The sequence below is a fragment of the Gymnoscopelus braueri genome (assembly GCF_963280865.1).
Source record: "Gymnoscopelus braueri genome assembly, chromosome: 10".
Taxonomy (NCBI): Eukaryota; Metazoa; Chordata; class Actinopteri; order Myctophiformes; family Myctophidae; genus Gymnoscopelus; species Gymnoscopelus braueri.
Genome location: NC_137611.1, coordinates 9,175,999 through 9,201,799, shown reverse-complemented (window position 1 = coordinate 9,201,799; position 25,801 = coordinate 9,175,999). Strand labels below are relative to the sequence as shown.

The 25,801-nt window shown below is 40.6% G+C and overlaps 3 protein-coding genes across 3 annotated transcripts in view; all 3 read left to right on the top strand.

The window, feature by feature from the left end:
• Positions 1-11,121, top strand: part of LOC308092759 (uncharacterized protein) — a gene marked incomplete at both ends in the record, with an annotated part of 28,043 nt that extends 16,922 nt beyond the window's left edge. Inside the window, 8 exons of the mRNA XM_080438861.1 lie at positions 1,208-1,358; positions 3,317-3,456; positions 3,628-3,757; positions 5,266-5,532; positions 9,128-9,406; positions 10,067-10,345; positions 10,496-10,625; positions 11,085-11,121. Of these exons, the coding sequence (XP_080294987.1) occupies positions 1,208-1,358; positions 3,317-3,456; positions 3,628-3,757; positions 5,266-5,532; positions 9,128-9,406; positions 10,067-10,345; positions 10,496-10,625; positions 11,085-11,121 (1,413 nt within the window). The remainder of the gene's footprint in view (positions 1-1,207; positions 1,359-3,316; positions 3,457-3,627; positions 3,758-5,265; positions 5,533-9,127; positions 9,407-10,066; positions 10,346-10,495; positions 10,626-11,084) is intronic.
• The window catches only part of LOC308093012 (uncharacterized protein), a 151,202-nt gene that overhangs the window by 87,883 nt on the left and 37,518 nt on the right, over positions 1-25,801 (top strand). The window lies entirely within an intron of this gene.
• On the top strand, positions 11,241-20,787 carry LOC308092758 (uncharacterized protein; the record flags this gene model as incomplete). Its single annotated transcript, XM_080438860.1, has 11 exons — positions 11,241-11,345; positions 11,482-11,724; positions 12,405-12,521; positions 12,994-13,009; positions 13,112-13,209; positions 13,906-13,956; positions 14,678-14,693; positions 14,793-14,890; positions 15,169-15,219; positions 19,684-20,079; positions 20,633-20,787. Exons 2-11 carry the CDS (start codon positions 11,565-11,567, stop codon positions 20,785-20,787), a joined length of 1,158 nt encoding a protein of 385 aa, XP_080294986.1. The 5' UTR covers positions 11,241-11,345; positions 11,482-11,564.

Sequence of the window (25,801 nt, the reverse complement as noted above, 5' to 3'; positions counted from 1 at the left end):
GGTTAGGGTTGCCAACTCCCAGAGATTAAAATAAGGGACACCTATCCTGGGCGTGCAGCGAAAGCTACAGAAACGTCCGAGCCTGGCCCAAGTCTTTGGTTCACTGTAGGGATTTCAACAAGCGTACCCAGGGCGGCCTTGCATTGTTTCATCTGGGACAACAAGTATGTTTTAGGAAATAGCCCGACACGCGCTTTGAGCTTGTGTACGAGGAAAGTTGTCACGGTGCCAAATGACAAGGCTTCCGTGCCGCTGTGTTCTTAGAATCTGCTGATAAGGCATTTCTGCAGTCACTTGGCGCATGCTGTCAAGAATTACAACGATCCATGGAGGAGTAGAAAAGACACATTATAAACACATAATTATGTTGAAACACACATGCTTTAAGGTCTGTACACTCTGGGGCCATTTTTGAACTGTTGTTTATGTCAGGACTACATTCATACAGAATATGAATACTAAGGCAACAAAATCTTTATTCAGAACAAGGTTAAAGGACGACTTCACCACTTTTCAACCTATCTTCATATAATAGGTTCTCACTAATACTCATAATAAAATGGTACAATTTTTTCCTACTTGGTCTGTGTCTCATAGGAGGGCTGTGGACAGTCCAGAAACCTGTCTACCAGTGACATCATCGTTAGGCATGATTTTTTTTCCCCAACAAGATTTCACATTTTTTATTTAGATTTTTATTAACACGAGAACAATGGCTTCTTTTATTGCATTGAAACTTTCCAGGAATAGAAAGCCTGCAGTTTCTATTAGCTTGGATTCCCCATTGATGATGTCACTGGTAGACGGGACTCTGAACTGTCCACAGCCCTCCTCTGAGACACAGACCCAGTAGAAAAAAAGTGTACTATTTTATCATGAGTATTAGTGAGGACCAATTATATGAAGATAGGTTGAAAAGCGGTGAAGTCGTCCTTTAACTTTTCTGAGCTTCCGCTCTGCAAATATAGGCATCAACCTGTATGGATGAGGCATCAACTATAAGAATAGTATTGATGTGAAATATTTGCTGCCAAGTATTTCATATTGTATAACCCATTATTAGCATGAAATGAGACATTATGAGACAAAGAGACATCTTAGGGACCTCTTCATCATTTGAAAGAGTCATTATGTAAAATATCTAATCAAGAGTAATATATATGGAGGTTAATCACCCCTTCTCCCACCCCAACTCCCGCACCACCAGACCCAGATTGAAGGAAAGAAGACCACAGTGCTGCTTCCCAAGCTGACCCCTGACACAGAATACTCCGTCACCGTGGTATCAATCTACGCCACCTACGTCTACGGCAGTCTACGGTCGCTCAGCAGGGAGCTGAAAGGCCTCGGCAAGACCAGTAAGTCGTTTGTTTTAGTTTTTTCTCTCACCAAATTTAGGACAGATGTGCAAAGATCTCATGTGGAGTTGTCTTTTGGGAGCGTTCGATCATTCTAGCTAAGGGACCAGTCGAAATTTACATAAGGGGGGGCATGGAGGAAATGTGTGTGCCCTGATCTAAAATGCCATGACCCTCCCTTTGACACAAAAAAAAAATCAATGACCCTCCCCAAGTGATTACAAAAAAAAGAGTAACCCTCCCCGCCTAGAAGTGTCACGATATATTGTGTCACGATATAGCCTATCGTGGTATTAAAATGTGATGATAGGTATTGTCATGATGTCATACTGTATCATAATATTTTTTTAATTGTTTTTTTAATAAAAAAAAAACACTTTCTTTTTTTTTGCCGGTGAAAGTTAGGAGTTTTTACTGTATGATATGAAATGTAAAGCGTATCACAATCATAGTAATTATTAATCATGTCCTCCATCATATTCAAGGTATTTTGGAGAGAAATGAAACAGACTCCAGTCAGTCACTTTCAGTTTAAAGCACTGCAGAGGGGAGGTGTTGTGTGTCAGCTGATGCTCGTTGACGCTCGTTAATGTGACATGCATCTGCACTCTCAAATAGGCCTACATCTAATCTAAGATTGTATTATACTGTATCTGGTATTATAGATGTTTTTTAGCTGTTGGAATAGTTCTAGGCTGCACTTGGTTGGTAAAGTCCAGATGACAAAAATATGAGGTTTGTGGAATTTATAGTTATGCAGTCTTATATTATATTATATTTGTTATATTAGTGTCTATCTGTCCTCTGAAACAATGGGTTTATAGTTAGTGAGAACTTCACTTCTCCATTAAGCTTGCACAAATGTATTTATTTGTGTACAAAGCACTTTGTAATTGTTTCTAACTTGCTTTATAACGTTATTTATAAGATGATGGCCAATGTTGATGATACATGAGAAAAGAACATTAATAATATATCATATCGATATCATGCCCAACATCATGTATCGTATTGTGAAATTCTTGACACCCCTAACCCTCCCCATCAAATACAACATGACATTTAAAACTGATATGTCCAATGTTTTGCTTTCCACATTGATTAGAACATTGCTGTAGTGTAGTCAGTCTTGCTAAATGCACAGTGTATCTGTAGTAGTGGTAGCAGAATGGATAGTGTTCTCATCTTACATGTGGGAAACCCATTGAATCCTGGTCAGATTGAAGAAAGTTGAATATTTGGTAACCAGTAGTTTAAAACTTTTGTCACTCTGCCCTTTTAATTATCAACTACAGTGACTACAACTACACTGTTGCCTACATAAAACAAATTAGGCTATCAATTATGGCCTGATGCTTCTGGTTTTACTTGTGGAGCTATAGGCATCTATACACAACTGTCCATATAGATCCACATTAATCACATGCACAGAATTACTTCAAATGATTATGAATATCCAGTTATAGTAGGCCTATTTATAATGCATCTCTCCAATAACGCCTGTTGAAGTTTTGCTTAATTGTTCAACCACCATCGTTAAGACGCTGAATAGATTTGACTGGGTCGTTCACACTCGTTGTGCGTTGATGGCTTGTTAACGACCGTCATTGATTCTAAATAGACAAGGTGTTACTTGATTTGAATTCTTTGTATCCTTTGAAATGGAGAGGGGTCATTGACCACTGTTCTGCTGTACTAAAAAGGTATATAAAAAACTATTTTATCAATTAAAAATTGCATGACCCTCCCTTGGATTCAAAGTAAAATTAGCTGACCCTCCCTTGGACCAAAATTAGAAAGGCATGACCCTCCCCTATTTTCCTCCATGCCCCCCCTTATGTAAATTTCGACTGGTCCCTAATGATAAATGGATTATATAAAATTGTCATACTGTTAGCCGAAGGACAGCTTAGTGTAGGTTTTTTACTCGTACGTAAATTAATCCTACCTTATTCCAGAGCCCCTGGGTGGTGTGAGGAACCTGCGTGTCACAGACCCCACCACCACCACCCTGAACGTCCAGTGGGAGCCCACTGAAGGCAACGTGCGTCAGTACAGGATCTTCTACGTGCCTGTGGCTGGAGGAGCCGAGGAGATGGTAGGCTGGACGACACCTTCCATGCACTGTAGTGTAGTTTGACACCGGCTCTTCTACTTGTCTTCTTTGTTCCCCTTCTTTTTTTTATCTAGGAAAACCCCAAGCTGTAGAGACAATGTTAATTCCTTTATATAACTTTGACACGGTTTATGTGTTTGCTTGTGGCTCCAGGCGCAGGTATCTGGTAACACCTACAAGACCGTCCTGACCAACCTCCAGTCTGACACCGTCTACACTGTGACCGTGGTGCCTGTCTACTCTGCTGGAGAGGGACAACGGATGTCAGAGAACGGCAAGACACGTAAGTGAGCTATAGTAAATTCATGTGATGTGCAGTCTGTGGTAATGTTGAGTCTGTGCTCTATGCTATAGAGTTGCACAGCAAAAATGGCAAATGTATTAGAGTTTAGAGTTAATAAACGTGTGCAGATACTGTAGGCTATACCCAGTACAATGGTAGCATTCTGTCCTTTCTACAGGACTTAATGGACAGAGGCAGGGCTTTTTCCACCTTGAAGGTCTATCTGGCAGCCATCTCGGCTGTCACATTGGCATAGGTGGAGATACGATGCGGTCTTCACCGCCTATGTCGGTTCATGAAAGGGGCAAGTCGTCTCTTGCCAGTATCCAAGTCCCTGGTGCCGTCCTGGGACCTGGGTCTGGTGTTGGACGCCCTGTCTAGGGCGCCCTTTGAACCGCTGTGCCAGATCAGCATGAAGCATCTGGCGCTCATAACTGCGTTGCTGATGGCCTTAGTTTCCGCTAAGAGAATCAGTGACCTTCACGCACTGTCTGCACACAACAGGTGCATGCAGTTTAGCGATGGCGATGGTCGGGTGGTGGTTAAAACTAGACCTGATTTTATCCCCAAGAACCCACTGGCGCCAAGTGTCCCTGTGACCGTGGTGGCGTTTCATTTGCCCCCATTCGCGTCACAGGAGGATAAGAGACTGCACTGTCTCTGCCCGGTGAGGGCATTGAAAGTGTATGTAGACAGATCAAAGGCTTCAAGGAAGTCGGATCAGTTGTTTGTGGCATGGGCACCGCGCATACGTGGTAAAACTGTCTAGAAACAGATGCATTCCCACTGGGTTGTGGAGGCCATTCAATTGGCCTACTCCAGTAGTGGCACGTTGCCCCCAGTAGGTCTAAGGGTGCACTCAACAAGGGGATCGGTAGCATCCTGGGCTCTGTTTAGAGGCGTCTCTATTCAGGACATCTGTGATGCAGCGAGTTGGGCTTCGCCCTTAACCTTTGCCAGGTTTTTGGTGGTGGGTTAGCGTTGGTTGATTCGGGGGGGGTAGGGCAAGTAATTGGCTCCCCTCGGGGGGAAAAAAGAAACTGGGGGAGCATTCTCTTTTCTTATGGCTCTCAGATCACTTTAACACGGTCACCCTACATGTTTTTACCCATTTCCTCTTAGTATAGCCTGTGGTCTGCTAGGTTCCAAGTGCTCTTGGGCATGGCCCTTGTTAGACATTGTAACGCATAACCCTGCATCTCTCAGACGTCTACCCCTAGGAGATGTGGAACATTGGGATTTTGATGGCTTTGATGTCAAACACCGGTGTATGTGGAATAGATTGTCTCTTCAATGGCCAAACACAATTCAATTACATTTATTCTAGAGTAAACTCATTCATTCACTGTTGAGAATCTATACAGTCGATGAACGAGTTGACTCCTTGAAAAGCTTTTTTAAGTAACTAATAATGTATGCAAAGCTACTCATTGCAGCTTTCAGCTAGCCCACGGTTTCTCCAAGAAATGCCTGTTCTAGTTTTAAAATCTTCTTCCTAATCTGAACAGATAAATCGAAGGCCACACTGAGAGCAGACCAGACAGCCATACCAGTAGGGGGCAGTGTTACACTGAGCTGCTCTGTGGACGACTCATCTGAATGGAACTACTACTGGTACCAACATAACAAGGACTCACTGATCACGCAAGATGGTGTTCAATACTCTACTGGACCAATCAGTGTGTCTGAAGGTGGATTCTACTGGTGCAGAGGAGGGAGAGGAGAACCAGTTTACTACACCGAATACAGTGATGCAGTCACCACACACACACTTGGTGAGTCATTGCATTTGCTTTGTAATAAAAAGAAAAAAAGGAAATAGTGAGCTAAAAATGTATATTTTACAGTGTGGCTGAGGCCTAAGCTGAAGTGTTTTTTATTGTTTGTAAGTGGAGAATAAGCTTGGATCAGGTGGGATGGTTACTGTTTTGAATAACAGTACTGTAGCAACATGCTCCATCGTGGGATACAACCAAGCCAACAACTTTATGGTATAATGTAGAACAGAACAATTATTAACTGAACCCAGTTATGTGCATCTACAGTATGTCAGTAAGTAAGTCATGTGGCCCATAGGGCAGGAGCCTATCGCTGTAGCGTGAGCCGGCTGGATGTACAAGTACACCCCCTGGACATGACGTTGTATGTCACAGGGACTTACCCCCAATCAAACCCTTGATGCTGAGTGCCAAGCAGGGAGGCATTGGGTTCCATTTAGTCTTTGGTATGACCCGGCCGGGGAATCGAACACCGACCTCTGAATCTCGGGGCAGACACTCTAACCACAAGGCATCTGAGCTGGTCATCTATGTATGGCAGTAAGTCCCCGTGAAAGTAGAAAGCCAACAGTGTGTACAACCAGGAAATGGCACAGTGAAACCTGTTAGAGAGCGAAAGATCGTGGACTTCAGGAAGCCGTGGAGAGAGCATGTGCCCATCCTCATCGATGGAGATGCAGTAGAAAGGGTCAGCGAGCAGTGTTGGAAAGTAACTAAAGTAATATGTAACTTAAAGTAATATTATTACTTTTTTCCAGTAACTAGTAAAGTAACTAATTACTTTCACGTTTTGAGTAATAATATTACCTTTACTTTTTTCCAAAAGTAATTTATTACTTTTTTTCACGAGCCTTGGTACTCTGGGTTTGAGTGTGTTTATTTGATCCTGTGTTGTTCTTGGTCCATTAATATAATGGTAGACTGGTTGGGGATCGAGTTGCTATGAAGGCTGCTGATCCGGTCTAGAGCGGATACGGAAAGGTTGCACACTTGTCTACTGTATGTGTGAATTATCAGCTGCGGAAGGGCGGGCCTTAAACCGGATCAAACAGTGTTGCCATGTCTGCTTATTATAAGCGACCTGTTAACCAATGAAGACGCGCCGTAAGCTTGTAGGTCGGCTATTTTCAATATATATATAGACCCTGATATTTTGTTTTGTGTCCTGAATGATGCACTAAATATCAGTCAGACAGAATGATTGTTTTGAAGTTTATATTACCTACATTTTCTTCTACATCCACGATGATTTTGTTGATATGGGAGCCTTTTTATTTTATTAGAACACATTTGTTTACAAAGAAATTAAGCACTTTATGAAGAGGTTTTGTTGTTTAATTGGTTGCTGTCAGATAAAAGGTTTTTGAGAGGCTGGCTGTAAGTGGGTCCACCAGCATATTTTCCAATGCCCACTTAACTGTAGGCCTAGTAGGCTACACAGGCCTAGCTGTAGGCTGCTATGAAGTGGTCAAGTGGAACACACTTTTGATTTCTTTTCCTGATATGTTGTTTTGTGTCATGAATGATGCACTAAAAATCAGTCAGTCAGAATGATTGTTTTGAAGTTTACATTTCCTACACCCACGAACCACGATGATATGTGTTGCTATGGGAGCCTTTTTATTTTATTAGAATTAATTTTATTTACAAAGAAATGAAGCACTTTATGAAAAGGTTTTGTTGTTTAAGTGGTTGCTGTCAGATAAAAGGTTTTTGAGAGGCTGGCTGTAAGTGGGTCCACCAACATATTGTCCAATGCCCACTTAACTGTAGGCCTAGTACATAGGCCTAGCTTTTGACTTTCTTTGAAATTTTCAGCAGTCATACAGAATGATAGATTTTTTTTAAACTTGCATTTGCTCCTACATTCTGTCAGAAACCCACGATGATATGTGTTGCTATGGGAGCCTTTTTATTTTTGTATTTTATTAGAATACATTTTGTTTACAAAGAAATATAGCAGTTTATGAAGAGGTTTTGTTGTTTAACTGGTTGCTGCTGTATGCACACACTTTTGATTTGATTGTTTTCAGTTTTAATGTGTTTTGTGTCCTGACTGAGTCCTCTTGATGCTTTCAGTTTTGATGGCCAGTCAGTCATATAGAAATGTTAGTTTTTCTATATTTTTGGAATTTAAATCAGAATCAGAATCAGAATCAGTTTTATTGTCACATCACAGGTTTACAAGGTAAAAAAGTGGGTGAAATTCATTTTAGTGCAGCTTAATAAAAAACAACACCACAGCAGCCGTAAACAGTGGACTGGCATGAACGATGACATGATACAGGGCGGCAACTGCGTTGCCTCTCAATGAAACATGAACAACAAACATAACCATGAACACCATGGCGCTAAACAGATCCCTCATAGAAGAGTTGGGTGGGGGCGGGGGTGCGGGGTGGGATGGAATGGAGTAGAACGGGCAAAAAAAGCACTGCTCTCACGCTCTGCTCCCAGAGGGGGGCAGAGCGTGGGAGAAATGCACCGGCACATGTAGCCTTATTGGTCTAGCACTGTTTGGAGCTTTAATAAACAACAGAAGTTGTTCAAAGATTGTGTCTCATGATGAGTCATTATCAGTTTGAGCACAGGTGTTTGAATTTGAATATTTTATTAGGCAAAAAATACATTAAATACATTTAAAATACTTCCAAAAAAGTCCTTGCGGTCTTGTTTCCATTGATGTCCTATTCAATTCTTAGTCAAATGGTTTTCATTTAGTCTGTAAGTTATGAATTCATACACAGTAAAAGTCTTAGTTTTAATATAATTCAAATGAGTGTACAAATGGAACCAAATGGACCTGTCATGTGTACAGAACACTTTTCAGAGTTAAATCAACAATGAGGATTTTACAATGTAGGCTGCAGAAAAGAGAAAAAAACAACTGCTAATGTTGAAAATGCAAAGTCAGACTTTTGGGGAGAAAGGATGCAATTACTGGGGGCGAGAAAAAAAAAGTAACTTAAAGTAATAAGTAACTAATTACTTTTGGCAGGGAGTAATAAGTAAAGTAACTGTAGAAAACATTCAGAGCATATTTGCCAGCAATAGCCTATATATGGAGATCCCCATAGATGGAGACAACATACCTGCAAAGTCGTCATAGAGACCTAAACGTGCCATATGTACGGAGTCTGACATCAGCGAACCCTTCCCAGAAACTCCATGTATAGACATAATCATCACGTCCAGGATTGACGTCATGGTCCCATATTTGGGCATAACTAACATAGGCAGCTCCATATATGGAGACGTCTGACACTATCCGTCATCACCATAGTGATGTCAGGACCACCATCCAGCTTTATAAGAGGGCTCAGCACACCTCGGTAGTTCAGTTCCAGCAGCTACTCTGAGAGAGATTCATCACTAGCAGGACAAGAAGCATCAAAGAGAATCCAGTTGGTTAGCACAGCCTAAAGCATATTCTCGAAGTGGCCTTGGATCTGGTTAACGAGTCAGTCGATGATGGTTTCTATAGTAACTATATTACTTTTTAAACGAGTAATATGTAATAAGTATTTTTTTATTGATTTTTCTCTCTTCCCCTTGCCCCCCCCCTTCTCTTGTGTCTTCCTAATCTGAACAGATAAACCAAAGGCCACACTGAAAGCTGACCAAACAGACTTACCTGCAGGGGGCAGTGTTACACTGAGCTGCTCTGTGGAGGACTCATCTGCTGAATGGAACTACTACTGGTACCAACATAACAAGGAGGACTCAGTGATCATGCAAGATGGTGTTCATGTTCAATACTCTACTGGACCAATCAGTGTGTCTGAAGGTGGAATCTACTGGTGCAGAGGAGGGAGAGGAGAACCAGTTTACTACACTGAATACAGTGATGCAGTCACCATAGACACACTTGGTGAGTCATTTCATTTGCTTTACCAAAAGTGTGGTTTACAGTGTGGCTGAGGCTTAAGCTGAATAGTGTTTTGTACTGTTTATAAGCAGAATAAGTCAGGATAAGGTAGGATGTTTACTGATTTTAATAACAGTAGCAAAGGCAAAGCACATGCTCCATTATGTTATAGGCAATTACAACTAAGACCACAACAAAGATTCTCAATTATTTTAGGAACATCCCAATCTTCACCAATAGCAATCTGACATCTGATCTAGCAAGCTTGCAAGCTTGTTACTGGGACAGAAAAGGTTGATAGCGAAGTTGATTTTCTCTCTCTGAGAAGTTTAGTTTCTAATTTTAGTCTCAGAATGTTCGGAAGACGTGTGGCTTGTGAAGAATGCATCCAATATTTAGTTCAGTGACCATGGGGATAAAGAATGGGTCAGAAGCTGTATTCACATCTCCCACTGGAATTAATATTCACAACCTACTTCTGGTCTCCTAAAAGGCGGTCACCTACATCACACAGATACGGGAAGTAAACCGGAGATGGCGGGTCGTGCTTTCCTATTGTTTGTCTTGGACCACAAGTCACTTCCTGCCTATTTCCTGTAGTGAAAGTGAAGTTTTGTTGCAGTCATTTTGTATGCTAATTTGGATTGTATTTTATTTTAACAGAGGGCAGGTCTGTTTTGATACTGCAGCCCAGTTGGTCTCACATATTCACGGGAGAGACCATCACTCTCAAGTGTGAGATACTGGGGAGAAGTGACACAGACTGGAAGTATGAATGGATCACAACAAGCTCAGCTTCATACAAACCAGAAAACCAGTCTGAATTCAGAATCAACAGTGCCTTTGTTTATCACAGCGGTGTCTATGTATGCAAGGGTCGTGCCAAAAATGACCAGCAGTCTTCAACAGGGTGGAGTGATGCTGTTAAATTGACTGTGTCAGGTAATTCAGACTGATCTCCTTTATATAGAAAATGTAAAGGAAATATTGTGAATTGGAGTGGTAACTTCCACAAAACTGCATGAAACATCAATATCTTCAACAGACCATGTCAACAATGTTTATAATTCAAAGAAATGTGCTTTCCAACAGCAAAACCACAGTCTGTTCTGAGTTTGTCTCCTTCATGGTTGAGTCCTGTAGCCTCGGCGACTCTGAGCTGTGATGTTAAAGAATCATCTGAAGGCTGGAGGTTCTACTGGTACAGGGCTGTACCTAAACCGTCAGACAACTCCTACACTTATGAGCTCTTATTTGGTAGCCACAATGGGACTGTAGATGGTTCCTACATCATTCATGGTCCTACAGGCAGAGGAGGATATGTGTGTAAAGCTGGGAGAGGAGACCCAGTTTATTACACTGAGGACAGTGAACCTCAGTTTGTGTGGTCTGGTGGTGAGTATGACTCATCATTCATCATGTATAAAGGTTGTTTTATGACCTTCAACCTTCAGGACTGACTGACTAACTGACTGACTGACTGACTGACTGACTGACTGACTGACTGACTGACTGACTGACTGACTGAATTAATGATTCTCTCACTATCTCACTTCCCCTGTTTTCTATGTTTTCATATTTATTTCACATTCTCCGATCTTCTCACTTTTCTTGAGTGTATTTCACTCTGTCATTGTAACAGTGCTGTTTGTTTGGCCTCTGATTCTGTGTTGTGTTTTAGATCTTCATTCTTCAGCTACTCTCACAGTGAGTTCTAAAAGAATTCAGCACTTCATCTCTGAGTCTATCTCACTGAGCTGTGAGGGAAACTCTACTGAATGGAGAATGAAGGGTTATAATGATCGAGTAAAAGAGTTATCATCTGGGCTATTAATGAATGAATCTACATGGACAAGAAACGTATCTACAAATGCCAGTGCAGTGTACTGGTGTGAGTCTGGATTGGGAGAGTACAGCAATGCTGTCAACATCACAGTACATGGTGAGTCCAGTTCCTTCATTCACTATACCTAACAATACTGCAGCATTCCATCAACTCATTAAAAACATGCTTTTGTATTTGTTCAGTGTGAATCCTAACATCCTGGACTGTTTTAAAACGATGAACTGTTTTATAGATGGTTCTGTCATTTTGGTGAGTCCTGTTCACCCTGTGACCGAGGGACTTTCTGTGACTCTTGGCTGCAAACATGAAAGAGACATGTCACTCTCCAACGTGGACTTTTATAGAAATGAAGAATTGCTCCAAACTAAAACCAATGGAGAGATGATTATACCTGCTGTATTTAAGTCTGATGAAGGCTTCTACAAGTGTAAATATTCTGGAGGAGAGTCACCACAGAGCTGGCTGGCAGTGACATGTGAGTATACTGTTTTTTCATTTATTTGAACAGTAGACCATATTCACACAGCGGCCATTTCGCTATAAAGTTAATGAAATGCCACCCTGTTTTTTCAATACAAAATGCCAACATGGCCGCTGTGTGAATATGGTCTATACCCCCTTTAAGAATTCCTATTCTTTGTCCTAATTCTGAGTTACAGAAGTTAGTTTTTTAATTAAAGGAGTAGTTCACCCAAAAAATTACTTACCGGAATGTATATCAATTACACACCCCATGAAGCCTTGAATCCATACCTCCGGCAAGTCAATTGAGTCTCCTCTGGTCATCAAATTATTGGCTCAGGAATGCGACAAAAACAAAAAAATCTCCATGAATTCAAGGCTTCATGGGGTGTTTAATTGATAGAAAATAAGAAATGTTTTGGTGAACTACTCCTTTAAAGTAAAAAAAATATATATATTTTTTAATTATATGAAAAAAATAGCACATTGTACAGCTTTGTTTGTAAACTATTACAGAATAACAGACATGACAGTTGAATCATGTTTTGGGACATATATATGTCACAGGTAAATTGGCATTCCAGATAAATTGGAAGGGGAGCGCTTGTTTGTTTTTTTTCGTTGCCGTCAAAGTGTGTGTAGACTAAATGCTAAAATGAGTTATTTATTTCAAATGCTGTTTTCATCCTTCAGTGTCTGGGACTGTGGAACAGAGGTCTCTACATGTAGTGGGACTGATTGTAGGACTTCTTGTTGTGATTCTTCTGACCATCTTTCTGGTCCTGCTGTGTCGATACAGAACATCCGAAGGTGAGAACAACTACATTAGATGGATCACATCTAGATTATAATCACTGAACAACTCTCCATAAAACATACTGAGGAGGTTGAGGTTGTTCTGTACCTTAGTCACCTTTTTATATTATCATTAAGACCGTCATCAGACCGTAAACATTATTTTGTAAGAATTTTAACATTAACATTTTATATTGTTGTTTTTTTGCCATATTCTCTTTTTATCTATTAGATTTGTTTTTCTCATTGTGATCTTTATTACATGCTGCTCCTGCTCTCTCTGTATCTAGAACGGCTGCTGCTGTTTAGGCTACGGTCAACTAATTCCCCTTAGGAATTAATAAACGTTATCTTATCTTGTCTTATTTTATGTCTGTAGTCAGATTATAATCTCAGAGCAACTCTCCATAAATCATACTGAGTACTACGGCATAACAACATTAAGGTTCAAATATATATGGTTAATCTAATTGTTTTTAATTTACAGGTCGATGTTGTGTCAGGTAAGTGCAGTATTGATCTCTGTCTATTCATCAGCATGACAGCAGTAGATTCCATCTTGTTTTCTACTTCATTTCTGCCAAATATTTACCTTTTAATTACAGGACCGTTCAGTCTCAGGGAATCAATCAAGGCTCAGCTGACTACCAGAACACCAATCAAATTGGGGCTCCTGATGATGTGTTCCTCCCACTGCAGCACGGTCAGTCTGATGAACCAATTATGTTCTCGCAAGTTCTTCTGATTAGGACAACTGATTCTAATTGAATCTGAGTTCATTGTAACTTAAAGCCATACATGGTAAGTGCCAGAAAAACGATTTTTAGCATTAGTCCAGCATTACCCAGAATTCCATTTGTTTTCACCGGAAGGCGGAAGCATTTCAAAAAGCTTTCTTTTTGTTGTTTTATACTATCTGCGGATCGTTTCTCTTAGCCAGTGGAGCTTTAGTTACCGTGAGCTGTGTTTTCTTTTCCTGGTGTTTTTTCATCTTCAAATCCTATAAAGCCATAAAAACTGTGTGAAATTCCTTTTTGTAGCGCGGTAGTTCCGGGCCAAACAGGAAACCGGTGCATTTCCGTTTCCGTTTTCCGGCCGGATGACGTCATTTTCGCGGGAAAGACGCCCCTGTCCACTTTAAATAGAAAATATATTTATAAAAGGGCGTTGTGAAACATTTGCCACTCACAAAAGATATAAAATCTAACTTTAGTTTTTTTTTAACATTAACTAGTATAACTTTAAAAATATGTCTTCATTCATGAAAACTTTAGTGTTCTTTTTGGAAGCACATTAAAGTCAGTTTGTATTGTGTATTTCCTAATTAGCAGAACAATTAACTAAATTGAAACCATGTTTGAAAATAAGCACCACATTAAATGCTTATGTTTACCTTTAGATGACAACAGCATCTATGAAGTAATCCAGCACCCACATGACAATGAAAATGGTACAGTATACTTTTTAAACATCCAATCCAATTATTGTAATCAATTTTTTTCATTTTTCTTTTAATGTGGAATATAAACGTTAGGAATATATATTTTTCAGGTTCTGGTGCATCACTTGATTTGTTAGAAATGTTTTATCAGTAACCTCTCAGTGGTTTGAGAGGACATGGCCCTCTGTCAACTGTCTGTTTACAGGACAGTCTTGTTGTCACGATTTACAAAACTGGCAGACCCAAATGCAGACTCGACTTAAAGATAGTCCAAGGGTTTTATTAAACAAAGGAGGAACGGGGGGTAGGTGTTGTCGTCTGGAGTGAAGGTGTAGGCAGGCTGAGGTGAAGGCAAATAGGGGGGCAGGCAACGTACGGAAACTGTGAAAACGATCTGACAGCGCATCGGCAGAAGACCAGGGCTTTTATAGAGTGGATGTTGATGAGCACATGGCAGGCAGGTGAGTGAGATGAGATGACCAGAGCCAGGTGCGTCAATCTGGGAAGCTAGGAACCAAGCCTACGCCTAAACACAGACAGACAGACAGACACATACAGTAGACACACACAGGACACTGGCAGGGACCGTGACTCTTGTTTAGTGTGTGACATTGTCACCACCGCGTTAACAGGCTTTCTCATAAAGGAGAAACTGACAAACAATTATGCCTGTAGGTTTGTATTTGGTTTAAATATTTATGTTGTTATATATTTTTTTATTCATTTACAGATCCAGGCCGTGTCAGGTAAGTGCAGTATTGATCTCTGTCTATTCATCAACATGACAGCAGTAGATTCCATCTTGTTTTCTACTTCTTTTATGATATGTTATCTTTTAATTACAGACCCGTTCAGTCTCAGGGAATCATTCAGGGCTCAGCTGACTACCAGAACGCCAATCAAAGTGGGACTCCTGATGATGTGTACCTCCCTCTGCAGCACGGTCGGTCTTTCAACCAATCATGTTGGCTAAGTATTTAGGATACTTCTGACATGTTTTCTGACAAGGACAACAGCTCCTAATTTGAATTTAAATGAATTATAAGTTCATAGCTGAACATAAATCTCTTTCATTCATTAAACCATGAGTGGTCCTTTTGGAATACATTATAGTCAGTCAGCAGTGTTTGTTTTACCTACTAATTCACATAACTATCCACATAACTGTTTTTCAATTGTGTTAAACAAAGTCCACTTTAATGTGTATTTGTTTACCTTTAGCCAACACAAGCTTTTATGAAGTACTCCAGCGATCTACTGACTATGAAAACGGTACAGTATCTAATGTTTAAATGTTCTCATGCAACACTGTTGTCCAGAGTTATTCATATGTTTAGGCCAAGTGGTTGTACATTTCCAGTAAGCAGAGATATCTGTGATTTGTTTTTTTTATTATTTTTTTTTTTTTAGATGGAATGGGAATTGAACTCGGTGAACAACAAAACTCTGGGAGCCAACTGCAAGGTGAATACACCAACAGATTCATCAAACTGTTTACATATGACCCTCATTCTGCAAAGCTTCTAATTGTCTTTCAACTCATTTTCACTTACAGAATCATAAAGAAGGCATGAGTCTACATAAGAAGAAACTCTTTGATAATGGATGTGGAAGTAATGCTGAGTATCATATAATCCAGAGACTAGAGTCAATGAAAAGTGGCGTTCTATCCTGTAAATGTTTACTGCAACTTTGTTTCAGGTCCCTGGATAGAAACGTGTAGGACAACCCAACTTGAACGACGGTTTAGTTGTCAAATCACCTTGGAAATAATGTATTATGAGCTGGCATAACTGGGGACAGACTGTCACTTTTATACATCAAATGTGACCATTCTTTTTATGAACCTTTCTCTCAAACAGTAATTGGAAAGTGGCAAAAACGGAATTGTTTCTATATAGACAACTGGCTTAAAGATTATTTGTCTATGGAGCAAGCGGCATCGCTTCCTCAAGATCATGACAGTTTTGAACGAAAATGGTTTGTCTCTGTGTGATTTTACTGGTTAGAAAAAGGTTACATAAAAAATACATTTTTTTAGGGTGTTCGAGCTGTTTCTAGGTTTGTGTGAGAAATGAATAAATGGTGGTTTAATGGTTGTAATAATAATATATATTTTTTTCATTTAAGCAACAAAGTAACAAAATTGCTATTCAGCTGTAATTTAAATAATTTAAATACATGTACAAATCTTTATTATGGCTATGCATTTCCCCCATCTTCTCTGATGATGGCTCTCTGCCAATAAGCCTGTGAGTCACAACAGTATGTAGAATAGTCTATATTCTAACTTGTTTTCTGTAAATATACCTTTTATTAATCCTGGAATTGATGATGATTTGTATTGTACTGTATGTCTGGTATGTTTGTCTTGATGATGAATTGAATACATAGGATCACAATGGAAACAAGCCATCAAGGGTTTGTGTTATCCTTTTAGCATTGCTCATGTAATTGTACTTGCTGTACTTTCTGCAACTTTTAATAAAGTATCAATCAATCAATCAATCAATCAATCAATTCAATCAATCACACATCCTCTTTGCTGTTTAAAAGTGACCGTTTCTGCTTAACTTTGTTGCAGTGTAGTTTCAGTTTCATTAAAATGTGAAGCACATTGTGCTGCTCTCTGGAATATTGATATTGTCATTATGCATGATTAATCTGGATGCCTATGATGAGGATATAAATAGGCTATCTTTTGTTTCTTTTTCTTAAGGATTGGGGCTGCATCAACCAAGTCAGTGTGTAGAAGGGGGGCGGTGGTCACTGCCTAAAACATTGTTTCCCAAAGTAAACAGTGGTTCGGGACCCATTTGTTTCCCTTTCCTACATTTTGCTTGTTATTTCAAAAGATTTTCAAAAATACATGAATATATAAAAACATTCGCAATGAATTCAAACATTTTTCAAAACAATTTCACGAATAAATTACAAAAAAATCCATGAAAGTAAAATAAATAAATAAGAAGTGCAAGCTCACAACTCAGCACAATGCAACACGTTTGTAAGCTTGTCGATCTGCTATTTTCACTAGTTTGGGTCCTGGCCGGGGAGAATTTCTCTTTTGGGTCTTGGGCTAATAAGATTGGGAACCACTGACCTATAATTGATGGACACTCACAGAATTTATTTCAAATTAGGCTATTATAATTCTATTTGTAATAAATAATGTTATAATCTATTACAGTGGGGTTACAACAAGTCACTATAAGTGGTCATTTCAAATAAAAGTGCATCTTTTAGGGGTGTTGTGATGGAGAGCAGCATGTCTCTGTCTATCTGCTGTTCAGCTGGACTGAGCTCTGCTGACTGAGGTGTTCTGGTGACCTCTACTGGCCAGCTGACACAGTGCATTACTAATAATGTTAATAATAATGATAATAATAAAATCAAAAAACTTCAAAACAGAGCATAGCACGACCAGGATCCAGGGGATTCCCAGCTAAAGTAGTTAATATAGCATCACAATCATCTTATCCATTTTATCCATTTATATGTTAGGTGTAAGTGTCTGTGACACTTTTAACTTCAATTGTTTCTTTAGTTTGAAGTTAATTTGTTATTATTTTGCTTATTTTGTGATACCTGGCAGTTGCACACCAGCGTGTTTCCTTCACAGCGCGACATGGTACGAAATGTTTGTTTGTTTGCTTTGACGTTCTGTGGCCTATTTGTAACCTGTAACCCTGTATTCTGCACTTTAAATGCGCAGTTGGAGTAAGGTTGTTTATATATTGTTCACAGTGCCTGTTGGGACGTTTGGCAGCAACTAAATGATCGTTTGAGTTACCTGAAGCCAAGGTGGCTTTGTATGCAGCCTAGTATAGCACCCCTGGATAGCGGAGCAAGGTACAGGAGTATTCTTTTGTTTGTTGTTTGTTTGGATTTAATTTGGGATCTATTAATTGTTTGTCTGGTATTTTCATTTGGTTAGTACTTTTTTGTTTGGTTTTGCATTTGAAATGGGTTATTAATTCACTGAATTATATCAACTATAAATTAACTATTTTATTGTTGAATTGTACTTAAAGGAGATACTTTGAAATGCACTGATTTTATTGTTGAGTGAAACTATGAAATGATTTAATATGATTATAACAGTATTTATTTCTATTTTTATAGTTTTCACGGTGTTCGAACAGAGCTTCATTCTGTGTTGAAGAAAAATAAATACACCCGTTGAAACCATCCACCTTCGTCATCATTCAAATCCAAGGGCCGCTACATTAGGTATTCAAAAATATTGAAGATGTTTGGAGAAAATCCCTCTTCTGGGGGTCCCTGGCACAAAACCTTTTCAGATGGGGGGTCCGCGGCCAAATATCAATTTAGGGGTCCTTGGCATGAAACATTTTGAGAACCACTGCTAAGAGACATTAAAGTCTATTGTACATGTAAACTGAACGTTTCCACAGGAAACTCTCTGCACAAATTTTTTTATAATTTAGATTTTTTTTAACACAAATCTTCACCTCTGGGGGTCCCAGGCCAGTGGCGTACGCACCATAGAGGCAGGGCAGGCGGCCGCCTGCCCAACTAAAATCTCACCTCCCCTAGAAAAGAAAAAGTAAAAGACAGAAAAACAGGCAGTGAAAAAAATCCTAACAGAATAGTGGCTGTCGGACCATTAGCCCGCCTCCTCGTCCATTCACGCAGGCAGGCACCTCTGTATCACCACCGTATCCATTCAGCAGAGCGACCCTCTCCTATAGTGATGCAAATGTAGCCTTTGTCTTCATGGGGTGCTAGGAGTGCCAGGGGTGGGGGTCTGGGCCAATGCATCACCTGTAGGCCTACTCACCTGGCATAAAAGGGGTTCTGAGAGCAGCTTGAGCCATTCATTACTAAACTACAACATGAAGAGACCACTGCTGAAGAATTGATTGATTGATTATACTTGCATATTGTTTTTAACGTTTTTCAGTTTTGTAGTCAGTGTAGTGTTGTTGTTAACTTGTTTCCCCTGAGATTTTTCCCCGAGTACCCCCGGGGGAATCTCGCCTGCCCTAAATGTAATTACTGGGAACGCCACTGTCCCAGGCACAAAACATATACAGATGGGGCGGGGGGGGGGGGGTCTGCGGCCAAATATATATCTAATTGGGGGTCCTAAGCATGAAAAAGTTTGAGAACCACAACTATAAGGGACATTAAAGTCTATTGTACACGTAAATAGAACGTTTCCACAGGAAACTCTCTGCATAGTGACATGAGGAAATGACAAACGACTAAGCACAAAAGGGCGCACACCAATATAGCTGAGGTGCTGACCACGGTGCAGAAGACTTTTAAGAAAAAAATACTTTCAGGAAGAATATCTGCATCGGGTCCAAACGACAGACCGACAGACAGACAGACAGACAGACAGACAGACAGAAAGACAGACAGACAGACAGACAGACAGACAGACAGACAGACAGACATAGAAAGTTCAGATCAGAATGTCTGGGATCAAATGGATTCAGTTGTTTTTCATTCTGCTGCTTGGAGTCGACAAAACTCACCAACAGGACTATGTTGACCTCTACACAAGATCTGGAGATACTGTCATTCTGAGATGTTACAATAAGTTACCTTATAATCCTGACTGTAAATCCAGTACGTGGGTTTATGAAGAAAAAGATTCATGGTCTACTGATGTTGTGGCTGAGTATGGTAAGATTAAAAGGGAACTAAAACCATCTAAAGCAAACAGAATGAGTTTGGAGTCTAAATGCTCTCTGACTGTTAAAGACATCACAGCTGAAGATGCTGGTCGTTATACCTGTCGACGATTTGATACAAACCCACGTGGAGATGATCGACAGATTTATCTGTCTGTACTGAACATCACCAGAGGAAACGTTGGGACAGAACAGACATTAACATGCTCTCTGTTTGAACATTATAAAAACTGTGCTACGCTGAGCTGGCTGAAGGAGGATGGTTCCTTGATAAAAAACAGCTTTGGGTCTGGATGTTCTACCACTCTGACCATCAACAACAACCTGATGAAGGTCAGATGTCAGGTGACTGTTGGAGACAAAGTGAAGACATTCATTGACTTCCCAGGAGACTTGAAGACGACACAAACAACCAACCCTCCCACTGGAACACCACCTCGTTCTACGACCATCCAACAACCACCAGGTAGGAGAGGAGTTGTGTGTTGGACAACACAACTGACCCACATGACATACATTTACAACTGAAACACATTACATAAAAAAATATGTATGTATTTTTTCCTTTTTTTTACCGAATGCATTCCCAGATGGCATTACTGCTGACACTGCATTATAACTGACTCCACACACAACTGAACCACACTACAGTTGTGTTTATTTCAGTTGTAATGTAGTTTTAACACGATGCTTCTACAAAGAAAAGTCTGGTTCATTTAATATGTATAAAAATATCATCAGCTCAGTTTAGTGTCAAGGTAAGTGAGCCTCCTCTCCTCTCCACAGCACCACGCCCCAAGTGCTTCTACAAAGAAAAGTCGGGTTAATTTAATGTATACAAATATCATGTATACATTTAATGTATAAAAATATCACCAGCTCAGTTTAATGACAAAGTAGTTGCTTCCCACAATGTTCAAATGGTTCCGGTCATAGCATTCGTAGATTGTGGAATAGTTGTCTGGCTACGTGAGACTAGTGTCAAAGTGTAACAACGGACCCTCCTCTCCTCTCCACAGCACCAGACCAGAACGAGAGTGTTGTCGCCATCGTCAGGGTGATTGTTGGAGTGGTTGTGGTTGTAGTCATGGCAACAACAGCATTAGCGGTCTACTTTGTTGCCAAGAGGAAGAACACGCCCACCAATGACATTCCCCTGACCTCAACCAATTAGAGCACAACAACAGCGAGCCGCCTCTGTCTATCGGCCAATAAGATTGATCCTGATGACAGTCTATAAATTACATGTTTGTACAAAATGTTAATCTTTAATCTCCTTTCATCTTCACTGATTCACAAACGGTTCTATTATGGTCTGTATATTCTGTAGATCTAGTGTCTGTATAACAAGGGTTCAAAATCATGTTTATAATGCCTTATAAACTCAGGCCTACTTAATGCATTATAATCTCCTCATAACACAGTGTAATTATATTTATAAGCACTGGTAAATATTCATAATGCTTTAACAATAATCATTACACAGAATAAAGCATTTAATTACCTATATCAGGGATTCCCAAAGTGGGGTGCATGCACCCTTTGGGGTGCTCGAGCTGTTTCTAGAGGGTGTGTGAGAGAAACAAATTAACGTTGGTTTAATGGTTGTAATAATTACGTCATTACACTGTAATGCTTTCAAGTGGGATATTTAAAATGTAAATAAACAGTTTTTGATTTAGAATTCAATAAAAAATGTCTCTTAGCTGTAATAAAAATAAATGCTGTTCTCCCCGTGTCTCTCAGGGTAGTTTATACCCTCACAAAAACATGTAGTAATCCTGGTCACTATAGCTCCTCCCCCATGACAGCCGGGGCGCCTGATGGAGGGGAAGGGAACTGGTTGGAATAACGTGTTCCTTCCACGCGCTACGTCCAACCAGGGAAACTCCCCCCTGTCAGGTGACAAGAAGGTCAGTTGGCTCTCATGCATTGAAGGAGGCATGAGCTCGGCCCTGGCCTCCCTAGGCTGGTGAGGGGAGTGTAGTGCCCAGGATCACTTAGAAAATTGGCACCAAAATTGGCAAAAAAGGGTTACAAAATCGTGGGATAAAAATATTAGAATAAATAATAATAATAATAATAATAATAATAATAATAATAATAATAATAATAATAATAATAATAAATGCAAAAATTTGGCTAAAATGATGACATAATTTCCCCATCTTCTCTGATGATGGGTCTCTGCCATTAAGCCTACATGGGTCACACCAGGACCTATATTAATCTTCTAGCTTCAGCTTGTTACCAGAGAGTGTTCTTCTGTACTTATACCTTTTATTGGTCTTGTAAGTCTTGATGATGAATTGAATACTTAGGACCAGAATGGAAACAATCCTTCAAGGCTTTAGGTATTATCCTTTTAGCAATGCTTCTGTAATTGTACTTGCTGTACAGTTTGCAAACTTTTAATAAAGTAATCAATCAATCAATCGATCAATCCTTGCCTTCGTCCATCTTATTTGATCTTTAAAAGTGTGTTGCAGTTCATTGAAACATTGTTTCAGTCTACTTTCAGTTTAATTAAAATGTGAGAGCACATTTACCTGCTCTCTGGAATGTTTAATATTGATATATTGAATATCATTATTTTTGCATGATTCATCTTGATGCCTTTAATGGGAATAAAAATATGTTTTTGTTCTTTTTTGGGGGGTGCATCAACCAAGTCTATTCACCTGTTTCTTGGCTGTGTGTTTTCCACTTCCTGTCGGATTTCATTGGATATCATTAGTCATCTGACCGGTTTCATTGGATTTCATTGGATCAAAAGACAGGAAGTGGAACACAGTGAAAAGCCTAGGAAACAGGTGGATATATATATATAATGTAAACAAGGATGGACCTTCCATAAGGAAGGGACTGCACACTCCAGAGAACAGAGATGGACATCTTACTACGCATTAAGTGATGTTTCGCCGTGAGCTTTGTCAGGTGCTAGTCATTTTTTGAGGAAAATAGATTTTTTTTTACCCAAATCAGCTCTTCTTGACACTGGCCACCTCTGGTAAATAAAATGCCCATATCCTAATTGAAAAGGAACGTGCTGGGTCGGCGGGTCGGAATTGCGTCGGTGCCGTTCTCGCGTCGGTTTGGGATCTCGCTCTCTCTCGTATAATGGCCATCTCAAGAGTGACACAACATGTGACTTGGGCCAATTTGTTTTGGCCTAGGTCATAGTCTTGTTGCTTAGGGCAAAACAAATGCCTAAGTCTGGAGTAAGTCACTTAGTCCACAAATAATTTAATTTGCTGCTGTTCCCCCTTACTGTCCAATGAATAGACTGATATATATCACCTTCTAAATTACTGTGTGTGTGTGTGTGTGTGTGTGTGTGTGTGTGTGTGTGTGTGTGTGTGTGTGTGTGTGTGTGTGTGTGTGTGTGTGTGTGTGTGTGTGTGTGTGTGTGTGTGTGTGTGTGTGTGTGTGCGTGCGTGCGTGCGTGCGTGCGTGCGTGCGTGCGTGCGTGCGTGCGTGCGTGCGTGTGGCGGAGGGTGAAATTAAATGAAATAATGACATTGTGCAGAACTAAGTGAAAACAGTAATAGAGAGGCAACGTCTCAGGAGGTGGAGCGGCGCTTGGGAAAAGGGAAGGTTCCAGGTTCGATTCCCAGCTTCCCCTGGGTTAGTGTCAAAGTGTCCTTGAGCAAGACACTGAACCAATAACTGCTCCTGGTGAGCAGGTTGGTGCCGTGCATGTTTTACTCTGTCGTCAGTGTGTGAATGTGTGTGACGCACATTGAGGCGCTCGGGTGGTGCAGTGGTAAAAGGTCTGCCCACCAACACGGAGGATGTGGTTTGAATCCACCGTGGTGCATCCGGCTTTGACGAGCGTCTATAGACTCTATAGGAACATAATTGGCCCGTGTTCGGGGGAGGGAATCCGGGCGGGGAAGGTGATGTCACTGTATGTACTCCTACAGGCTGGGGGCGGTGCGGAGTCTGTCAGCAGGGAGTGTTGGGCGGGAGGAGTAGGACAGAGGCTCTATGTCCTCCTGGTGGGGGCTCCTCACTGGCAGGTGAGTCAGTAGAATACAACAGCAGTGACAACACAGAAATGTGTGTGAGGAGGAATCAACTGGCATAACCACTAAATTGGGCAGAAAATGGGTTTTAAAAAAAGAAAATAATGTAATGCACATTGTAAAGCACTTTGGATAAAGGGGTTATATAAAACCACCATGTTTCCATTTTGAATATGGAAGGTTGGGTCATAATTATAAAGTCTACATACATTAGAAAGACCTTATAGAGCCTATATACAATAAAAACACACAACTATGTTCTGTTCAGGCTTAGAGCCATGAGAGTCATTAAAGTATATTCAGGTAAACTGAATGTTTCCACAGGAAACTCTTATCTCTGCAGAATGACGTGTTAATGAAAGAGGAAGAAACTTCAACCACAAAACTAAAGCTGCTCTCCAGTCAGCCTCACTGACAAACACTGAGACGGACGGACGGACGGACGGACGGACAGACAGACAGACAGACAGACAGACAGACAGACAGACAGACAGACAGACAGACAGACAGACAGACAGACACTGTCAAAGAGACAGACAGACAGACAGACAGACAGACAGACAGACAGACAGACACTGTCAAAGAGACAGACAGACAGACAGACAGACAGACAGACAGACAGACAGACAGACAGACAGACAGACAGATCAGAATGTCTGGTATCAAATGGATTCAGTTGTTTTTCATTCTGCTGCTTGGAGTCGACAAAACTCACCTACTGGACCCTGTTTTCCTCTACAGAAGATCTGGAGATACTGTCAATCTGCGATGTTACAATAAGTTACCTGATAATCCTGACTGTAATTCAACTACGTGGCTTTATAACGAAAGAAATTCAAAGTCTGTTGATGTTGTGGCTGAGTATGGTAAGATTAAAAGTGAATTAAAGCCATCTAAAGCAAACAGGATGAGTTTGGAGTCTAACTGCTCTCTGACTGTTAAAGACATCACAGCTGAAGATGCCAGTCGTTATACCTGCCGACGATTTGATACAAACCCACGTGGAGACGATCGACAGATTCATCTGTCTGTACTGAGCATCACCAGAGGAAACAGAGGGACAGGACAGACATTAACATGCTCTCTCTTTAAATATCATATAAAATGTCCTAAGCTGAGCTGGCTAAAGGAGGATGGTACCCCAATAAAAAACAACAAGCCTGGATGTTCTACCACTCTGACCATCAACAACAACCTGATGAAGGTCAGATGTCAGGTGACTGTTGGAGACAAGAAGATATTCATTGACTTCCCAGGAGACTTGAAGACGACAAAAACAACCAACCCTCCCACTGGAACACCACCTCGTTCTACCACTGCCTCGTCCATCCAACCACCTGTTGATTCACTGTCCACTGTCTCTACCATCCAACAACCACCTGTTGATTCACTGTCCACTGTCTCTACCATCCAACAACCACCTGTTGATTCACTGTCCACTGTCTCTACCATCCAACAACCACGTGTTGATTCACTGTCCACTGTCTCTACCATCCAACAACCACCTGTTGATTCACTGTCCACTGTCTCTACCATCCAACAACCACCAGGTAGGAGAGGAGTTGTGTGTTGGACGCCACAACTGACCCACATTACATTACAACTGACACTGAATTATAACTGATTACACATAAGGCGCTCGGGTGGCACAGTGGTAAAGTAGTTGCCCAACAATTGGTTCAAATCCACCGTGGTGCATCCGGCTTTGTAGAGCTCACAATTGGCCCGTGTTCGGGGAAGGGGAGCCGAACGGACACGGTGATATTTATCACTATACGCTTAGTCCTAAGGGCTGGGGACAGGAGGAGTAGGACGGAGGATCTACGTCCTCCCTGTGGGGAGTCAGCAGCAGTGACAACACACAAATGTTAGTGGGGAAGGATTAATTGGCATAATTGTAAAAGTGAACCACATTTCTGTTGTGTGGTGTCAGTCAGTTTTAATGTAATATGGGTCAGTTTTAACATGATGCTACTACAAAGAAAAGCTGGATTTATTTAATATATACAAATATCATCAGCTCAGTTTAGTGTCAAAGTGTAAAAAGTGACCCTCCTCTCCTCTCCACAGCACCAGACCAGAACGAGAGTGATGTCACCACTGTAGTGATTGTTGTTGTGGTGGTTGTGGTTGTAGTCATGGCAACAGCACTAGTGATCT